Source organism: Lagopus leucura, unplaced genomic scaffold (genome assembly GCF_019238085.1).
Source record: "Lagopus leucura isolate 7727_CA_CO unplaced genomic scaffold, USGS_WTPT01 Super-Scaffold_100159, whole genome shotgun sequence".
NCBI classification, from domain to species: Eukaryota; Metazoa; Chordata; class Aves; order Galliformes; family Phasianidae; genus Lagopus; species Lagopus leucura.
In genome coordinates, this window is record NW_024962335.1 from 9,088,242 (window position 1) to 9,109,679 (window position 21,438).

The window sequence follows — 21,438 nt, forward strand, 5'->3', positions numbered from 1 at the left end:
TCAAACGAGAGCCAGGAGTATAACAACAAGCACAGCACTTCCTCACAGCCCATCCCTCACTATTACCAGTGTTTGGTGCCACACAATCACACCATTACACAGACCCACAAACAGTTTTTCACAAATTCTATTTGCCCTTGAAGCACAGAGCACTGAGAATTTTCAGGAAAGAAGTCTATGGAAGAACACTATCTATACAAATGCCAGCCAAGACATGTAGCTATAAAAGCAGATGAAATATTCTTACACGCTGATACGGAAACTCTATATATGAAATGCATGGAAAGTAAGAGTTCCTTCTTGGTCTTATTTTGTGCTGTAACAGGCCAAATAACAACTTTATTTCAATTCAGCATCCAGTTTATGTATGTAATCACTTTCATCAGCATCTGTCACTGTCATCTGTTCTGAGTCCACTGATTAATGTCCTGAACACTCATCAGAGGACCTTTCCCACACCTCTGTTCATGGTCCCGGTTCCTGCCTCAGATGAATTGTGAGAGCCAGTCTCTGACTTTGCTGCAACACTGTAACAACTGTATCTTAGCAAAGGACTCGCAGACTGGCTTGACTTCAAATCTACCTCATTACGACGATCTGGCCCTGGTTCCCGACTAAGCCCACCAGACCTTTTCTCATGTTTGACATGCTAGCAGACAAGACCCCAAATCCCTTTCAGTGGTGCTGCTCTCCAGCAGCTCAGTCTATACAAATATCCAGGGATGCTCCTCTGCAGGTGCAAAATCTGGAACCTGCTCTTGTTAATCATCATGTGGTTTGTGACTGCCCAGCTCTGTAACTTGTCTAGATCTCTCTGCAACCCAAACATCCACTGAACTCCGTCCTGCCAGCCTTTCTTTGGAGATCCTCTTAAGTACCCACACAGATATTTAGCTGACTGTGCTACTTCTCCATCTAAACTTTCATATTCAGCACAGCTTCCTATATTTACCAGAATTACCACTCTCTTGATAACAGCTCCCTCCTTTAAATGGTCAGTAGCAAAGATTAAACTTTGCTTCTAGGTTTTACATGATAACCAGGCACTGTTAAAAACTACATTTCTAAGGATCATATTTCAGTTTTCATTTCAGTAGTTATCTAGAGCACAGTGAGACCTCTCCAGCCAGTTGTTACACTTTGTCACATATCTCCTACTTCTATGGCTAATTTGAGAGAAAGCTGTATGGGAAATACCATTTTCTTTGATTCCAGATCTGAGACAGGAGGAAAGTTCATTGGCATCATTTTCTTTTACTTTGGTTAAGAAATACAGACATTAAAGCATCAAAAATCTTGCTAATTACTGCAGAAATAATTTACAAGAACTGAAGACCTATGGAAGGCGCCTGTGAAAGTACTATTATGTCACTTATAAAAATTCTGTTTCAGTTTAATAAACTGAATTCACTGCACAGTGAGCTGTTCCCAACAAAGCCTGCTATGCTAGAATTTTAGAGTGCCAAAGAAGTAGAATACATACAACTTAAGGCAGCTTACATATTTGAAAGTTTTCAAGTTTGTTTATATTCTGCTTGCATATTATATGAAATTCTGAAATTTGTAGAAGGTAGTTATTCAGTTATGTAGGCTGAACTACAGTTTTCCTTTTGTACTGACTTACAGCTACAGAATATAGAGCCTTCCTAAGAAAGGTGCTGTCAGATATAAAATACTCATTTGTGGAAGTCAGTTTTTTCCACCAAAATGTACATATCAGTTTTACAAAGGATGGAGTTTCTGCTTAAAAACAAAGATTAATTTTGGGAAGAAAAAAAAAAAAACAACAAAAAAAAAAACCCACAAAAAACAGCCACAGTAACAGAAATTAAAAGTTACAGATACAGGTGGGCATCCTGTCGATCTGGCTTTAGATTATTTTGAGGACTGGATGAAGTTGATTAACTGTTCTGTTCACATGCAGACTTAAGCAACTTCTAAAACACTGAAGCTCCTAAAAAAGCAGAAAGATTTTTCCTTCAAGCTCTTCCAGGACTTCACCAATGGTGAGGCTATAGGAGAGGTCCTTATGCCACTTCTGAGAATACCAGTATTACTACTATACCAAGTTATAAAACAATTTACACAGAACTTTATATAACCACCATTATTAAAATGAAACTTCCCAGCATAGTAGGGACAGAAATTACACCCTGCATGTGAGAAGTACCTCCAGCCAAGACCTTTTTTCATTACTGCAGTAAAGAAATCAAGTTTGTATGCTCTTTTCTTTGGCATGCTGCATACTGTCAGCTTATTAGCTCACAGATGGCCTCTGTCATAATCACACCAGAAATTCACTTTCTCTTTGCCATTGTACCTCTTACTGTATATACAAACCAAGAATCAATGTCATGTTTGTTCTTCTTTGATGTGCAAAAGGAGTTTAATTACATAACTACAAAATCTGTTCTAGAAGAGATCAGGAAAACGAAACTTGTCATTGGTATTTAGGAGTAATTCACAGAGCCTTTTGTCTGTTTCAGTCCTTTTAGTAGAGTATGGATTTGAAGACAGACTGCCAAGACAATTATTTCACCTTATTCACAGTGAAATCTGCATTTTCTGTCATGGTACTGTATTGGCATGAATATCAGAAGCATATTTTTGTACTTTTATCTAAAACATAATGTTGTAGTATGTATCCATCATAATTTCTCAGGCCAATTCAACATGCTGGTCCTATTCTAAACAGTGAAATAAAAAAGCGTGCGTTCTGGATCCCTATGAACAAGATACTCTCTGCTGCAATCTGAATTAGTTTTGGAAGATTGCACTGATGAGCTAATAGTCTGAAAAACCACAAACAGTGATGGTAACGCTTTTTTAACCAAATTCAACAACTTGTAAATTTGAAATTTTTCACTGCTAGCTTCCTTAATTTCTTGTATAAGAAGGAAAATAATAAAAACTAAATACTACCTCTACCTCCATCTTCAATTCTCATGGAGAAAAATGAGTTAGAAAGCTATTATATCATTTTGTGAAAGAATGGGGATTAAATATACTTTTTTTTTTAAAAACCATAATTTAAAAAGTGTTGCTAGTTTTCAGGGCAAGGAAGATGAGTTATTGCATAGTTGAGTTTAAAACTGAAATACAAAGAATCATACTAACTCAGTAGTCTCTATCTTAAAATTTACATCCTTCTTGAAATTAATCTCTTTACTAGAAAAAAAAGGAGAGAGAGAGAGAAGGAGAGAAAAGAGAGAGAGATACTAACCAGGCTAACTTCATACTATTTTTCAAATCCATTCTTCAATTCTATAACATTATTTAAATATATATTATGTTAAAAGGAAACTAGGAACAGAGAAAGTTCTTAAAAATCAGGAAATCACTCCAAAATGACACATATGTTCATTACAGGAATGTTTAACAATAATTAAACTGCAGTTAATACACACTTAGAGAAGAAAAGTTCCATTTAAGAGCTATTTTTCAAAACAAATTCATAAAAATGAGGAGTTAGTAACTACTGAGCTTCTATTGTAAATCAGGATAACTCCAATGGCTCTACACCTTGCCAAATGTCTGAAATGACAGATAGTCTGAAGCAGAAAAAAGCTACTGAAAGTGGAATGGAGTACAAAAGCAGCTTATAAAAAGACAGGACAGTGCTCATTGTTATTCAAGTACATTAGTTGCTGTATCCTGTTTCCACTGACTGCAGTGGAAGCGTTAGCATTGACTTCAAACAGGTGCAAGTCTCATGAGACTAAGGGGAATAAAAGGTACAGTCATGGTATGAAAGCAACAGTGTATACAGTGTGGTGAGACAGGATACTAATTCCAATCTGGTACACAGGATTCTGACAAAGCTCATTAAACACAGTGCCAAATAAGGATGCAACCAGAAAAAAAAAGAACCAAAAAAACAACCCCAAAACCCCAGACATTTCTAAATAGAAATTTGGCAGATCTCCATCCAATGCTACAAAAAAAGCTCAGGAAAGATGTCACAGAATTTAGAGTGCTACGCTATAAAGGAGGGAGAGAACAAGGGAGACCCAGAAGTGGCCATAAGCAACATCCTGTTCTGTCGCAGTACAGGATCACTTGTTGAGGACACAGCTGTTGGCATGCCTTGGTGGTTACTGCAGACTGGCCTGCTCTGAGTTGCTGGGTTTCAGACCCAAGTATATAACCCATTTTTATTTATTCCCAGTATTATCATGAGTATTTGAAAAGGGGACTGGTGTTTTTTTGTTTGTTTGTTTGTTTGTTTTTAACTTACATAATCTTCAAAGAGAAGACTTAGGCTGTATTCTTACATCAGTTGAGTTATGTATGTCCTCAATTAGTTCTATAAGGAAAGTAGCTGAGACATCATTACATTAATTAGAAGCTGGTCAAAAATAGAGAACTTATCCCAAAGGAAACTATGGACTGCAAAATGTCTTGCCGCATTAAATCAGATGAGAAAGCTATGCAACATAAAATCTAAAATAGGGGTAATAATTATCAAACAGTCCGAATATTAAAGTCAGCTGGATAACTGGATTACAACAGGAAACTGAACCTCAACATTTCATTCTAAAACTGGATTTTGTAGTTGAAGTGAAGACTAAAGGTAACAATTCTGAAGTGCATAAGGCAAGCCTGTAAATGACTATAAGGTGAGATAGAGAAGAGATTAAGCAGGTATTCCATAGTTACTGAGTTTTAGGATGAAAAGGTAAACATATACCTGTGCAAGCATGGAAAATCCGAGGTTCCTGCATCCATTACAAGGTGTCAATGCCTCCCATAAACCTGAAGGACCACAAGTATTTTCACCTCCGTCATCTTCTTCATCCTCTCTTGGTGATAAACACATTGAAGAAGGCCTCTGTACGTAAAGAAGCAGTACTTTCAAATTAAACATAGACAGACTGTAAATAAACATTTCACTTAATAAAAAGAACTTGAAAGACTCTTCTTTATAAATGCCAAAAGATAACCTCCTATTTCAGTACAGAGCTATTACTCAACCATTATTCTGTTGTATAAAAATCACATTTTCTCAGGAAGGTGTATGTTGAGCTACCTGTAATTATACTTTAAACCTGAGTGAACATAGTAATATATGTTTGTTTTCTTGATTATCATGTAATTAGCAATTTCTACTTTATTTTAATTGAAAATTTGCTTTATTATTGTCATAAGTAAGTTGAGAACAGCTCTGAGATATTTAAAAATACTTCTATAGGGAAACAGCATGAACTAAGGGTATCTTGCTTTAATAGTCATCTGTGGTGTTCAGAAGATAAAAATGGAATTGCATTACATTAACATGGATTAATTCAATGTTTTTATAGGGGAAAAAAAAATTCAGTCAAAATGTGAGGCTTCAATTTTTATTTGATATTTATCAATAGCAAACATGTTAGCATACTTTGCTGACAAAAAAAAAAAAAAAAAATTATTTGTCTTTTTTTTCACAAACTAGAAGGCCTGAAAGGTACTAGAAAAAGCTATTGAGTTGTGAGCATTAAGACTTCCATATTGGCCTCAGTGGTAACGGAATAAGCCTGATTTTTGCTTAAACTGGCATTCTATCTTTTTTATGACAGCTGAAAGCAGAATATGTGGGCATTTTCCATTTATTTATGTTATTTAGCATGAATAATTCATTTCAACTAAATGAATTGCAATGGAAACTTCTATTGATTTCCAAAGGAGGAAATTTAAACCAGTGACAAATGATTTTTAAAATATAGCGTTAAAAAAAAATATGACAACAAAAAATTGCTAATTTTACTCACACTCGATCTCTGTGCCACAGATAATTATTTTGTCCTGCAGTTAAACTGCAGTACATGAAATAGCTATTCTAATCTTCTTGGCGTTTCTTTAATAAGCCCATCTGATATTCAGATAACAAATTCTATCTCCAGGAATACTTAGTCAAGCAATCTTTCAGATGTGGCTGGATTTTTGACTGGCCAGCATAATGCTACTTGAAACAGCAACTGACCACATCTATTAATCTCTAAAGCACTGTTATGAGGCCTTTATTCAAACAACAAAGAAACAGACCAAACCCCACTCAACTGCAGATTATTTTAAGCAACTGAATAAAGAAATGTGTGGAGTATGCTGTAAAAAGGGGCATGCAGTGGAGAAGGAAATGCACTGGGGAAGAGAAGAGCAGTAACAGCAGAGCAGTTTGAAGATGAACACTAACTGAAGGATGCTGGCAAGCAAAGCAGAGACACTGCACAGACAGGTGTTAATAAACCATGTAACACCTGGGGTTCATTTAGCCTTTGGACCCTGTGCTAACTTCTTATGCACATAGCAGGTTGGTATATCACTAACTCAAGCATGATAAATATTTCTAAATTCTATGTCAGCTCACTCACCAGGGTTGAGAAAACAGATATATCTCTACTAGTCTGATTCTCATGTAGGAAATGTTTGCTCCCTTGTTGCAGACTTCATGCATCTAGCCACAAGTAAGGTGGATTTATTTACTTTTTATTTTAAACCAATTTCTAAGCCATTCTTAGCAAGATATTTCATGAGGTTATTTTGACAGTCAAGTGGTACCACAGAATGTGTTCCCATAGCAACCAGTTTTCTTACAGGGATTATTAAAAGGATTGGGTTAACTCTGCAGAGTGTCGGTCACGAAGGACTATTACGGCTTTGCATTTGGACAGACAAAGGAAGCAGAATATGAGTCCTTCCCATCTATTTATGATGCCATCTTCCACAGTGTTTACCCTGTGTTCATATTTTAAATTTCAGGATTGTTGGATCACAGAACAAAGTGCTTCTTGCCCCCTGGAGCACAAAGCAAAGAACTGCAGCAGTACTAGGTGCAGAAATGCCTGTAACACACATCAACTGTGATCTTAAAAGCAAGTATAAGAAGTTAAAAACAAGTCAGGGAAAAAATTATAGTCAACTTGCTTTCTAAAGGCAAAAATTAAGCACAGCGTTGGAGATAATTTTTTAACACAATTAAAAGAGGGTGAATAATGAAATTTGAGGGAGAATGTATGAGATTTAACTATTACAGAAAAAGTAGAAAATGATCATAGGAAAAATATTATTGAGCAATAAAGAGTATACAAGCAGAACAAGAGAGAATTCTATTATTTGCATTACACACAATGCATGAGTACAGAGATAGAATGCGTATCACAGTAATTTAAATTAATGCTATCAATATAGATGAGATAATATTGGAAATGTTCTATAATCAGATCTTCTGACCATTTAAAGAAAGGATCAGCAGATGTCAAAATGTATTAGAGAACATTTGGAATACACTGACTGGTACTCTGATGCCACTAGACATCCAGGTATGACACAATACAGGCTAATTTACAGACAACTGAAAAGTAGGGCTGGATCTTTTCATACTGAATGACTGATTTCTGCTTTCTTCTTTCCCAGATTTCTGCTACAGATAGAGCTCTAAAAAGAAAGCAGTAAGATAAATGCATATGAAGGCCCAACAAGCAGCTATCAGTATCACTTTTCTCACCAATTCCAGATGCCAGAAGCCTGGTTCTTCCCAGACAACAGGCAGAAAGGACTAAGTAAAAACAAGCTGCTGCTGCAGCGAAAAACAGCTGCAAAGAGGGGAAGGACTGCATGAGAAAAAGGGGAGTCAGAAATCCCCCAAATGAAGGAGTGGGTTTGCATACACTAGGGAGATGGAGACATCTGGGGGAGGCAGATGAGATACAGAAAGACTTGTAATCTATCCATGGATCTCAAAATGATACACAAGACCATAAAACCCTTAACCCAGGCCACCCACTTTCCTGCTATCCCTTCCCAGCCTTCATTTTTGCTCAGATGTCCCTCATTTTTCCATTCTGTTGTAAAATTTAATTTTGCCTCCTCAGAGATCCTTTGGACATGAAAATCTAATTTTGTGTATGCTGCTGGGAAGCCTTGAAATAGCCCTGTGGGGAGAGGTTTAGTGAAATTGAAGTTATTTATGCCCTCTTCCCAGAAGCAAAAAAGAAAAAGAAAAAAAGAAAAAAAAAAAAAGAGAAAGAAAGAAAAAGAGAGGAAGAGCTTTCTGTCCTCTGAAGGAAAATAGACACAATTGTGAACCTTTTATATGTGCCTTGTCTGACTAAAAAAAGGAACAGAAAATGTAGCTAGAAAATGCCATCTAGATCACAGTTGCTCAATTAACAGACTTTGACATTACAGAATGGTGAAGTCAACATAACCTGTGGTACTAAGCTTCAAAAAAGCCAACTCTGTAAGTCAAAAGAGGCAAGAGTGTAAGCGTCATGGATCCTCAAACAAATCAAGACAGAAAACCTTAAAAGGTATCAGATGTGATCTTTAAAAAAGTAGTAATTGGTAGGGAAATCACCAGACACTTATGCAGAATACAGCATCTAATAAAAGACAGCTATATTCTAATTGAGACACTAAAATAAGTAATAAAAATTGCTTAAAATGGTGCAAGACTTAATCATGGATTTTCTGCGTATAAAAAAGACAGAGAATAACAATACAGCAATGAGAGAATAGCAAGACCTGAAGTAAGAGCACTGGGCTGCTATAAAGCAGTGCCAAGATTTCCTCATACTTCACTGGTTCTGAGACATAACCATCAATTTGATGATAATTTATATCACATCTTTGAAAATTTATGTACGGAATTCTTCCTCTTTATGTCTTCATTTACACAAATTGCAGAATTGTCCCAGTAGGTAACTTTATACTGAATAGTATTTTATTTTGTAAACAGGCTATTTGTTGTTCTGATATATTTATGTACACCAGGTTGAGGATCACAGTAACCTGATGTCTCCCCTCCTGATATAAGAAAACAAGCTAATATTTAGCAACAGACAGGATAATAAGTAGAGATGAAAAAAAGCAGAGAAAGTCTCTTCCACTCTTAAATGTCAACAGGAAAAGAAAGATACCTTTGTGTTTGTTCTTGAAGAGCAAACTGCCTTGACAAACATATGACCATGCCAACATTTCATATGATCCTAACCACTGGGTGGCAGATGCATGCCTCGATTTCTTCATCTGCCCAAAAGGAAAAGTAATAATGCTGTGAAATAACCATGAATATAATGCAGTTCTTTGTCTAATAGTCTAAATTTACATTACAGTGAATGATAAACTAATAAGGAAGGAACCTGTTCCTGAATATCCACTATAAACTGAGCCAAGAAGTGTGCTGTGCTGCCACTTCTCCCTCAGCCACAAGGTTCCTGATGCAACCCCCAGCCACTGCCCAGGATGTACCCAGGAAAATGCTTACTGTCGAAGGGAATAAAGCAGCATTTGAGCATAAAGTATAACACCATCAATTACTATTTTTCCACAGCAGGATCCCTACATCAACCAAATGCACCCTTCTGGGATTCAGTAAGGATCCCAGCAGGAAGCAAACACATTCACAAGACTTGCTATGTCTTGTACACAAAATGACAGTGAAATGTTTTAGAGGCCTGGGCATACCTTTCTCACATTCCTCAAGACACCCTTCACCCTGATTGGTGTTTTTATATTCTCCATCCTCACTATCTTGTTCTCCACCACGCACTGCATATTTCTTTCACAAATAAGTTCCTTTTTTACATTTCTTTCATCATTGTCATGCTGTGAGCATGGTTGGAGTTTGTTTGCACTTCCAGTATTTAGCCAGGAGGGAAAGCCAGGAGAAGGACAATCTTGTAATTCAAGCTGCTGAATGTTGGCAAATAGCGTTCTGTACATGTCTGCCACAACCCCTGTGAGTTGCAGGGCACGATGCAAACTTCTCCAATGTGACTGCTAGCTTCATGGTCCTCTTTTCTTTGCTATATCAAAATCACAGATGAAATTTTACAGAGACACTGGGCTACATCAGAAATCAGCATGAGATATTCTGTGACTATTTACAGCAGTACATGAGACTAACTGCTCTGAAAATACAAGTCCTAGCAACTATGCCATTATAGAAGCTATGAAACACTGGGTCACTTCTGCTGGAGCAGATTTTTACAAGTATGCCATGCAAATTCTTGCTCATCACTGGTGAAAATGCACAGCTAATGATGGTGACTGTTGAAAAATAATGTTTTGTGTCTGAAAATTTGCTCTATTAAACAGTGCTATTGTACTCCTTGTACCTGCAGTAGCATTACTTTCCAAGCAACTGAAGTACAAGCTCCAGTAGTCCCAGAGAAGGTGAATCTGTACATAACAGTTTTTTTTTAGTTGACATCGATGAGGGAATTGAGTGCACCCTCAGCAAGTTTGCTGACGACACCAAGCTGAGTGGTGCGGTTGATACGGTGGAAGGAAGGGATGCCATTCAGAGGGACCTCGACAGGCTGGAGGGCTGGGCTCGGGTGAACCTGATGAGGTTCAACACGGCAAAGTGCAAGGTTTTGCATTTGGGCCGGAAGAACCCCAGGCACCTGTACAGGCTGGGAGGAGCGGTCCTTGAGAGCAGCTCGGCAGAGAAGGACCTGGGGGTCCTGATGGACGAGAGACTGAATATGAGCCAGCAGTGCGCTCTGGCAGCTCAAAAGGCAAATGGGATCCTGGGCTCCATCAGGAGAGGGGTGGCCAGCAGGGACAGGGAGGTGACTGTCCCTCTCTACTCGGCTCTTGTGAGGCCCCATCTGGAATACTGTGTCCAGGTGTGGAGCCCTCAGTACAAGAAAGACATTGAGATTTTGGAAAGGGTCCAGAGGAGGGTGACTAAGATGATCAGGGGGCTGGAGCACCTCCCCTATGAGGACAGGCTGAGGGAGTTGGGCTTGTTCAGCCTGGAGAAGAGAAGGCTGCGGGGTGACCTCATTGCAGCCTATCAATACCTGAAGGGAACCTACACCCAGGAGGGGAGTAAACTCTTCAAAAAGGCTGATAACAGCAGGACTAGGGGAAATGGTTTTAAGTTGAAGGAGGGAAGATTTAGGTTGGATGTTAGGGGGAAGTTCTTTACTAGGAGAGTGGTTAGGCCCTGGAACGGGCTGCCCAGGGAGGTTGTGGATGCCCCGTCCTTGGATGTGTTTAAGGCCAGGTTGGACAGGGTCCTGGGCAACCTGATCTGAATGTGTATGTTTGGTGGCCCTGCTAGGCAGGGGGGTTGGAACTACATGATCCTTGGGGTCCCTTCCAACCCGGGTGATTCTGTGATTCTGTGTGATTCTGTGATTCTGTGATTTTTTTGGTTTTTTTTTTTTTTTGTTTGGGATTCTGCAGTAAAATTCTTTGTCTGAAGTGTTTTTAATGTTTTAACAAATGTTTTGATCTCAAGCACAGTAATTTCTGAACCTAGAAATAAATTACTGGATCTGGAAGTCACTAAAAGGTTAACTGATTCAACAGCCATCTTTTATTTGCAATAGTAAAATGTATTAACTTTAGACATACATGATTAATTCACAAAAGTGAATGAATGAAATGACGAAAAGTACACAAATGTTCCTGTTAATGCACCTACGGCTGCTCAGTGTGCAAATGCTGATATCTATCATAACAAGCATGTGAGAAATTAATCAAGGGCAGCAATTCTTTCCCTCTATTCAGCACTGGTGAAGCCACACCTGATGTACTGTGTCTGGTTCTGAGCTCCTGAGTACACAAGACTCCAGGGGAGCCATTGGATAGAGCCCAGTGAAGGGCCCAGAAAATTATAAAGGGACTGGAGCATCTCTCCTATGATGAAAGGCTGAAAGAGCTAAAACTGTACAGCCTGGAGAAGAGAAAGCTGAGGGGGGGGAGGTGGTTAGGAGATCTTATAAGCATCTGGAAATACCTAAAAGAAGAGTGCAAAGAGGACAGCACCAGGCTCTTCCCAGTGGTGCCCAGTGCCAGGCCAAGAGATGACAGGCACAAACTGTAATGTAGAAGGTTTCATCTGAACATCGGGAAACGCTTTACTATTCAGGTGGTCTGAGCAGCGGAACAGGTTGCCAAGAGAGGCTGTGGAATCTCTTTCCTTGTAGACATTCAAAACCTAACTGGATGCAATCCCAGAGAAGCTGCTTTAGGAGCTTTGCTTGAGCAGGGCACTGGACCAGATGCCCTCCAGAAGTCCCTTTCAATCTAAACCAGTCTGATTCTTTTGTTCACTCTTCAGATTAGGATCTGATACTGTGCAGTAAATATACCCTTGAACTAGATGACAAATAATAAGCAAGTGCGTGTGCACTGAATAAAGCAAGACTTATAAGGGAAAACAAGTTTATAAAATGAATGAGTATATCTGAATGTGTTTTTCACAGCAAGCTTATACACATTAATCTTGCAGAAAAAAAGATACCATTTCTTCCATCTGTAAAGGAACTACATTTTTTTTTCAGAAAGATAACTTTTCATTTGCCAAAAGACTGCAATATTAAGAAAATGGTCCATCAAGAGAATACTATACATTTAAAAAAAATAATAATAATTTTTTCGATAGAAGTAAAAGCTTCTGAATATAATGTAGTTATCTTAGGTTATATACACATAAAATAGTCTTCACGTGAAGATTGCCACACTGAGGTTTTCAAATGGCAGAAAATTCAGTAATTCAGTAAACTGAAAAGTTGCAGAGAATTGAACACTATGTGGTTTTAAAAATATACTTTAACTATAATAAACAGCTATTAGTTAAGAATTCTGTAATATAGAGAGCTTATAGAATCTTCATTTTCAGATATTTTGGGAAACGTACTGCATTTATTCTTCTGCTAGAAATTAACTGCATTGCTTGAAGTTGCAATATAGATTTTCTTGATAACACACTTAACAAATCATTTTTTAAACTAGTTTGAACTGTTTAAAAGCTAACTATGTAATCTGAGCTACATTTTTAGTCTGTGGATACAACTGGTTGTCTTTAACATCGGAACATATAGGCACTTTCATAACCTACTCCATTCTAATATTCATGGGAGAGGACTAACTTGTGTTCCAAGAGAATTTTTACCTCTGAACATTAGGTGAAGCAAAGTGAACCTGACTTATAAGTGCTTAACTGACTTTGAGCACGTACGTAGTCCTCATGTATTGGACTATTTTCACAGTTCATCCCAAATATCAACACCAAACACTTGGTACTGATGGGTACTGATACTTGTTATTGGTATTTGATATTAACCTATAATAACTGATTTGATATTATTTAACATCAAAGCACTCTGAGTGCTTTGCTTGACCAAGGAGAAAGAACTTCTCATTTTGAAGGATAAAGCTCCAATGGGGAACTCAACCCAACAACAACTCAGTTTGCAACAACACTCTCTACTATAACTGCATTTACAGGGACGCTTTTCTATCCCATAGGCATAACAGATTTGACCTAAGGGAATATTCAAATATAGCCTATGCAAAAATGCATTAATTTGAGTCTTGACCCTTAAGCACATGAATAGTTCCAATCAAGTTAATGGGATTTCTCATGTTAATGGCAAGCTTATGAGCCTCCCTGAATCGAGGACTGAATGTTTATACACAGATGACTCATTCTAAAATGTGACTCACTGAGAAGCTCACATACCAGTTGAGAGATGCTGATAATGAAAGATATAGGTGCCTCGAGAAACACAAGATCAATATTTTCAGAAATATTAAATAGAAACAAAAGTTTAGGCATATTTACTTTGCATTAACAAAAAAAAAAAAAGTACTTCACAGAGGCGCACTTTTTGCTTTAAAAGTCAAAGAAAAGAAAATATTGCTTGGAGAATAACTACAGTGACATCTCAGTATCCAACATCCCTGCACTATCTGAATGTTATCATATAATGTTTGAAAAACTCAGTGCAATGTAATTGCGAAGCAAATCAGCCATAAAACATGTATTTTTCCTTTTTAAAAGTTGTGAAAGAGAGGGTGGATAAGTGGGTGGCAGAATGATGAAACTTATAGAAAATATATTATTTGTCATGAAATAGACCAGAAGGAACAGAAATTAAAGTAGGGGAAAAATCAGGTGGTAACTGAGTAGGCAGAAGTCACCACTTTATTACTCCTCCAGTACACAGTTTTTTATCTCACATATATATTCTCAGTAAAAATGTGTTACTGAAAATGAAGTTATTATTGCATTAAGATGCTGTTGGCTTAATGAAGGATACAAGAGACAAAGCCATTCTAAAGAGATACTGTAGACAGCACTCAGTCATCTGTCTGAAGATGAGTGCTAGTTATCAGTAGATAATCAAAAAGACCTTAAAGAGCACTTGTACAAGATCATCTCCAGATCCATCAGTAACAAACTGCAAGCAGTTTGTCACATTTTATCTGAAGTACTAAATACAATACAAAAACAATGCACTGAAATAACTGACAATAGGATGAATCTCTTGACAGTAAAGTCAGTGTGTTAAAGGCCTAACTGCAGAAGATCAGGCATAGAGTAAAATGTACAAACGCTCAGATTTTTCTACAGATATTAGGGGAAAAAAAAGAAAAAAGGATTAAACATACACATGCCTCTCATAAGAGATGCTGAATTCACAGTGAAGTGTGACCTACATGAGATTCAGCAAAATCCTCTCCCATTCCTATTCTTTCTTAACTCAAATAGTACGTGTAAACAGAATTCAAAATCATCTTCAATAGAAAGGCAACTGTTTTGGTATGGATAGAAAAAAAACACCAACCAGTTGCTTCTTCCTGCCTTACATAATTAAAATAATGACTTCATTATCATTTCATTATCTCAATAACAAGGACTACCAGAAGATTTAAGACAGTTGTTGCTTTTCCTGTGCTAGCTCATTTGTACTGTTCTTTTTGTCTGTAGTAGAGTCAACATAGTATGTAGACATCTACCCCAATACAAGTACACCTTTAGTTCATTTTCCAGATACATTCCTGGGTAGCTTAAGAGCTAATACTTAATCCTTTCTAGAGCCAGATATCATATAGTGTCATAAAAGTTCTGTAAAATACAAATGAAGTCACTAACATGCCTTCACCTATAAGTCCTTTGCAACACTACTTCTTATGAAGCACCTATGGCTAAAGCAGTGATCAGGTAAAATTACTGAGATTCCTTAAAAGAAACAGCATTATGGACAGAACAAAGGGCAGGGAGGTAAGTATGCTAACACCTATGATGAATCAATCATTAACAATTAAAAAAAGGTTCACATAGGAACAAAAATTATTACATTTTAATATGTGTTTTGTTTAAGGTTGACAGGCAGTGCTGAGGATGCTTCTTTGCAGACTGTGATAGTTTATATTCTACAGATACCAAGCAGAGCACCAACATCAACAGAAATGATAACCAGCATTAATAGAAACTGTTCAATCTCAAATAACTACTGAAGCAAATAAAACTGAAGAGCATCTTCCGAGATTTTCACGCATGGCACTAAACTGAGACTTATTATAAGTTTAGGAATGATGGACACCAAGAGAAAAGAAAACAGATGATCAAAAATGGGATTAGTCATTACATCCTTTTGAAAAATGAGAGAAAGCAATGTAAAAACAGATGTGAATATGGTCAAGTAACCCTGGACCCATACTCCTTGAGAACACAAACTCAACCAGGGTACGGTTGCTATAGCCCAGACTGCCTCCACTCTTAACCTCTTCAATGATCTTCCCTGCACTGGTGACCACCAGGTCCAGTAATGCTTCAACTCTGGGTGGTCTGTCCAATAACTTGCACAGAAAGCTGTCCTCAACAAACTTCAGGAGTCTCCTGGATTGTTCGCAGGAGGTAATTTTGCCATCTGAAATATGGCAGAATATTTACCATTAAGATTGCTTGTATACTGTTCCCTCTTACTGAGAAAGCAAACAAAGGAAACTGAGACTGCTGCTGCTAAGAAAGTACCTACTTATTCAACTTCTAAAGAATCATAAAGTATGATAAAATGAAACCATATTTTTGCATTTATCTCCACTCCTTAATGGATCCTGTGAGAACTCACATAACTCTAATGGATTAACAGGCTCCATATTTTGTTTATGTCATCAGGACAAAAGTTCACTTTATACCGTTCTCACAACACAAACAGATGAAAGACATACTCACATGGTACTCACTTTTTTCAAGCACCACCTATCAGATGCTAATCACCAGGCTTTATATATATTATATATATATATATATATATATATATATATAAAAGTATATATATTACTAGCAATAGTTACGAGCTTAATTTTATTCTTATACTAATGGGGTAGACATGAAGTCAATGTTGATTTCAGGCATATATTAAAGGCATTTAAGAATTCTATCATTTTTCCCTACCACTTGTATCTTTTGTGTAGGTAAAACTAATGTCACTATGTATCAACGTACCTGCGCTGGTACCTCCTAACAAAACAGAGAGTCTTCTAGAAATGTTACAGAAGTAAGTATTTCTGTAACATGGGGAAAAAAAAAAAAAAAAAAAAAAAAATCAAATGCTAAAACGTTCTGAAGTTATTTACTTGTTGCTTAAGATCATAAATTAGAAATGAGTTCATTTGAAAGCTTGGCTTTCTCCTTCTTTCCTTATTAATTCAACTTTCCTTAGGGTAAATGTACATATGACAGCAAAAAATACATCTCCCATATACTCAGGCTCACACTTTTACAAATCATCAAAACTACTTTTTTAAAGAGAATAAATATGTTTTTAGAAACTAAAAGCTAAATGTAATTAAATGTTAGAGATCTCTCTCACATTCTTTATCAATACCGTACTAATATTTTGCTTAAATGTGACAAACCAAATGGATCATTACAGGATGAGCTTTTGGTTCTTGATTAAGTTGCCTCTACACCGAGGTCCAGTGCCTGTCATTGTGCACTCTGCCTACTCTCAAACTGTGATTCCAAAACATTCTTTCAGAACAATTTTCAAAGTCAAGCACCATGAGGACATCTCAGCTGCTGATCAGAACACCACTAGATGTCTATGTTTATGCAACTGAGTTGAAGGATTCAGCTGCAAATCACAAGCACCCAGTACTATTCTAGACGCTGCATGGTAGCTGCAGAACCTTAAGCACTACTCCAGAAGGAATGATGGAGCCCATTTTAATCCTATGCAAAAGAAATCTTGTCTGTCTATGGGGAACGGAGATAATTAACATTTATGCAGTTGAATCCTACCTTTCGAGATTCTGCATTCCTACTAGTAATACTATGATCAAATAGAAAGAAAATGAATTTTAAGAAAATCATAATGAAAATAACTTTTTGTTCTCTTGTGAGACAGAAGTTTCAAAGGTCATTTTGGCTAGAATAACAGAGAAAAATCTGAGGAGAGAAAATACCCATGGGAAATGCAATTAGGAGTCCACTACTGATCTTTTGGAAGTCTCTAGGGAAAGTCAGGACTCAAAGGAACAATTGCTGATGACTGTTATCCTACTAACAGCAAAGTTCATCACTCTCGATGATTTGGTTTTGTAATATTATGACAGAGAGAGTTGAAGTTAATAATGCAAAATCACCTTTCTGGATGAAAATTTCATAATCTCTCTCACATTCTTCATAAGTAATTGCAACTAAGATAATCCCAACTGAAGCTGAAAACTACAGCTTAAGAATGCACACCATGTCGCACAGTACTGCATACTCACAGGACAGCAGACACGAGAGTATGGAAGAAAAGTGTTCTGCTATGTAAACCTGGCCACAATGTGCACAATGGCACAGGCAGCTAAGGAAAGGAAAGGAATGAAAATGGCACAAATAGGTGTGAAAAAGAATGCTCACTTAAGCATTGAATAACACATACACAAAGATACCTAATTATCCATTACCTAATTATATATTTTATATTGACAAGATGATCTCATGATCAGTTCCAATAGACTCTTCAGATTCTGAGTCGTCCTGCTTAGATGGTGGATTTCTTTGGTATTCAGTTGAGTATAGGAACAAACAATATATGTTCTCAGTACAATGTCTGACAGTCTCTGAACTAAAACAGCCTTTTTGGAAAAAAAAGTACAAGGATCTGCTGTGGTTAATTTAATAAAACATAGCTGTCCAACAGGATTCTCAAGAAGATAAAATACTACAAACCATTTGTTGAACATCCAAAATTTACATACAGCTTTATGTCCATGAAGACAAACAAGCTCTTTGATCAGAAAAGCTTAAGTTCCAATGACTTTATATGGGGAAAAAGAAAAAAAAAAGAAGAAAAAAAAAAAAAGTGCTACAGCCATATCTGAGATCCTTCTATAAAAGAGATTTAGCTAGGATGAAAGAGTTCCCAGAAGAGCAAGTGAAGTCGTTGGTAGCATGGCAAGATTTACATACAAAATAAACTTTCAAGTGTTAGGATTACTCATCCAGCACAAGGACAGCTTTAAGAAAAATCAAGCCTGAATTATTGCAAGTTGTGGAGACTGTGCACCAACTATTTTTTCTTTACTAGTCTGTCAGACTTTACCGTAGAGGAATAAATGCAAGCATGATTCGGGAAATAAAATGCCAACACGTGCAGCATGTTCTGCAAAATATAGTAATACAATGGTTATCAAGGTAAACAATGTGGCAGACCAGACCAAAAGGATTAGACACACTTAGGATTCACCAATGCAAGCTAAACACCTAACAGCATTCAGAATGTTACATTTGCCTGTAAGCTGTTTTCCTGCAAGTATCTGATAGTCAAGGAATTTGCCCCACACATACATAATTGGAGAGACAAACTAAATAGTCCAGAAAACCATTACAGTGGAAATGAAGTCGTATTTTTTAATGCAGATTAGATGAACTGTGGCTTGGGAAGCACCCTTCCCCCTTGTTATAGTCGACTCTATGTAGTTTAAATCATACTAAGCACTGTCATATTTCGGCATTTTACATTCTCAAATAAGTGCTGACTATCTCACAGGGTATGTCTGTGCAGCACACTGGAGGATTGTCTAGCAATACTTGTACCAGAAATCACAGCAGCAGGGAGCTGCAGGCTAATTTAGTTGGCTGGGAAGCATGCCATCAGGCAGATTATTCTATGTAGAGTTCCACTCGGTTACAGTTAGGCTCCCTCCAACACAGAAATCTTTATGATGCTGTTCTAAAGCACAGAGTAATTTACAGATACAGAAAATAACCCTAGAGTAGTTCTTTTAATAACTACAGAACTTAGTTTAGGAAAAAATACCAAAGAACTGTTTGAACTTCCCTGTGCTGGGTAAACTGCTTAAAAAAGAACAGGGAAAAATTTGTATGAAGTCAATGTGTTTTTCTCTTCTTTGTAACATCTATCTCCTGTTTACATAGAATTGCAAAGCCATTTTGGAAAATACTTTATAATATGGTATCATACTTGAAAACAAACCATAGATGATTGGTATGGATGTCAGATTAGAAATGTCTAATGAAATAAATCACAGTAAAAACAGTTCTTCTCGGTGGGAAATACCACCATGTGCATTAGGAACTAGGATGAACAGATGGTTTTGTGTTGGGTGGTAGCTTTTAAAAACAATTTATAAAATTATATAACTTTATCTTCAGAGAGTGGGTAGACTTTTGTAAGGGAATCTTAAAATGTAGAGTTTATATATCCTGCAAGGGATAAGCAGGGGGCTTTTGAACCTTTATGTTCAATTGAAATAATAACTAGAATTAGCCTGTATAAAGAAGTTTGTAATGGAACTAGAGGTAAGAACATGGGATTGACCATTCAAAATTCTTGCAATGTCGTAATTCAGCAATACAAAAATTATCTATGCTATAAAAGGGGAATTAAATAGAGTAAAAGTATTCCAAACATTGGCTCATGGTATAATTCCCTTTCTCTAACCTCATAAATACACATGACAAAAATAAATACCACTAGGTGTGTTATCAATTTTTTCCTATGTTATATAATTTAAAATATACCTGATTCTTACAAAGGACTCTCAACAAATCAGGCCTGATTATTTTACCATTCAGTAACAAAAAGGTTGAGCTCATTGTTCTTGAATGTATTTTTAATATATCCACATCAGTCAGGCACTGTATATACTTATTGTTCATTTTCCTCATGTGGAATTTTGTCTCACTTTCCCTATAATGCCTCTAGGCAAATTTATAATACAATCAAACGATTCTACTTTTGATCTAAGAGAGTAATTATTTTACTCCAGAATATTTGATCGCTCTTTTCTATTGCAATATCTCAGTCCAGACAATATTTGTTTAAAAGTTGCATTAAAAAAAATAAAAAATAAAAAATCAGTATTATCAAATGCTTGAATAATGTAAATTGTTTTTCTCATTATCTTCAACAAATTCCAGTGATTATTACTTTGCAAAATAAAAAAATATTCACTTCTAATTTTTGGTACATGTGCTTCTTAGAAGAATTATTTTTCTTTGCATTAGATAAAATTTATAACGGGCCACACAAATTTTATTCACCTCTTGTATATTAACTCCTAACAATCTTCCTCCATAACACACAATTCTATCGCTTCAAATCTCCTAAGCATTCAAAAATAAATCATATTGCCTTCATATACATTCACTTTGTTTTCCTGACATGAGAATTAAAAGTCCTTCCTTTGAATACATACATACCATAATGTTTCCAACAATTTTAATATGACATATTTTAAAAGATATTTTTCTCATTCTCTCATAAAGTACATAAGTATTAAATGCTCATTTTAGATGACAGAATTAAGGAGAAATTGACGTTTATATTGTGATGAAATCCAAATCTTTTTTCTTGAAGCTACAGAACCTTTCTCCATGCTTCAATTTGTATTACTTCTGCCAGCCTTTATTATCTATTATATAACCATGTGAAATGTAATCAGATATACAGCTACCTCTTCTGAGAAATCTCTCTGTAATGTAGTCCCAGTAATCCTATATGACTTCAGTATTTCAGTTTTATTCTGAAAGCAGAAAAATGAGGGCATCTCATAACACAAGTTTCTCAGTATTTACTTCAGGTAATTAAGAAGAACACTAGAAAGACACTTTCTGGAACTATACCTCCTTTAATCTAAACTGACAATCTGAAGACAGCAAGATACTGCATTTGCACTTGGAAATCTATAATGTAGGTTATGTATTCTGCTTCTGAACATGATAGCATAACTGTAAAAGCAAACATTACAAATAAATACCATCTACTCAAGATTGAAATAACTGATGTGAAGAAAATATTTTACTTTGGAGTTCATTTTTATTAAGTGTATCTAGAAGAATTTTATTATTTAAATTTAATTTTAGTTCCAATTTTTTTTTTCTCAACTCCAAATGTGAAAAATATTTCTTTATTTTCACACTGTAAAGAACACAGCACCTTCCAAATGCATTCTTAATTGAGAATTAGAAATATGCAATAACCTTTTGAGGAGAGAACAAGATAAATGTCTTCTAAGAGTCAATTTTTAAAAATGTTCATTAAATTAAACACATCCAATTTATGAAAGGAAAAGACTGAGATGTATCTGGTATGCACATCTTCCATATAAAAGCATACGTATATATATTTACACACATAGAATAGTGTAAATGGTCTTAATATTCTCTTTTTTGTTTTGCAAAAACAAATAAAA

General features: G+C 36.3%; 1 protein-coding gene across 1 annotated transcript in view; it reads right to left on the reverse strand.

Moving 5' to 3' along the window:
- ANKS1B (ankyrin repeat and sterile alpha motif domain containing 1B) overlaps window positions 1–21,438 on the reverse strand; it is a 405,586-nt gene that overhangs the window by 304,148 nt on the left and 80,000 nt on the right. The window contains exon 9 of the mRNA XM_042890329.1: window positions 4,691–4,831. Coding sequence (XP_042746263.1) covers window positions 4,691–4,831 — 141 coding nt within the window. The remainder of the gene's footprint in view (window positions 1–4,690; window positions 4,832–21,438) is intronic.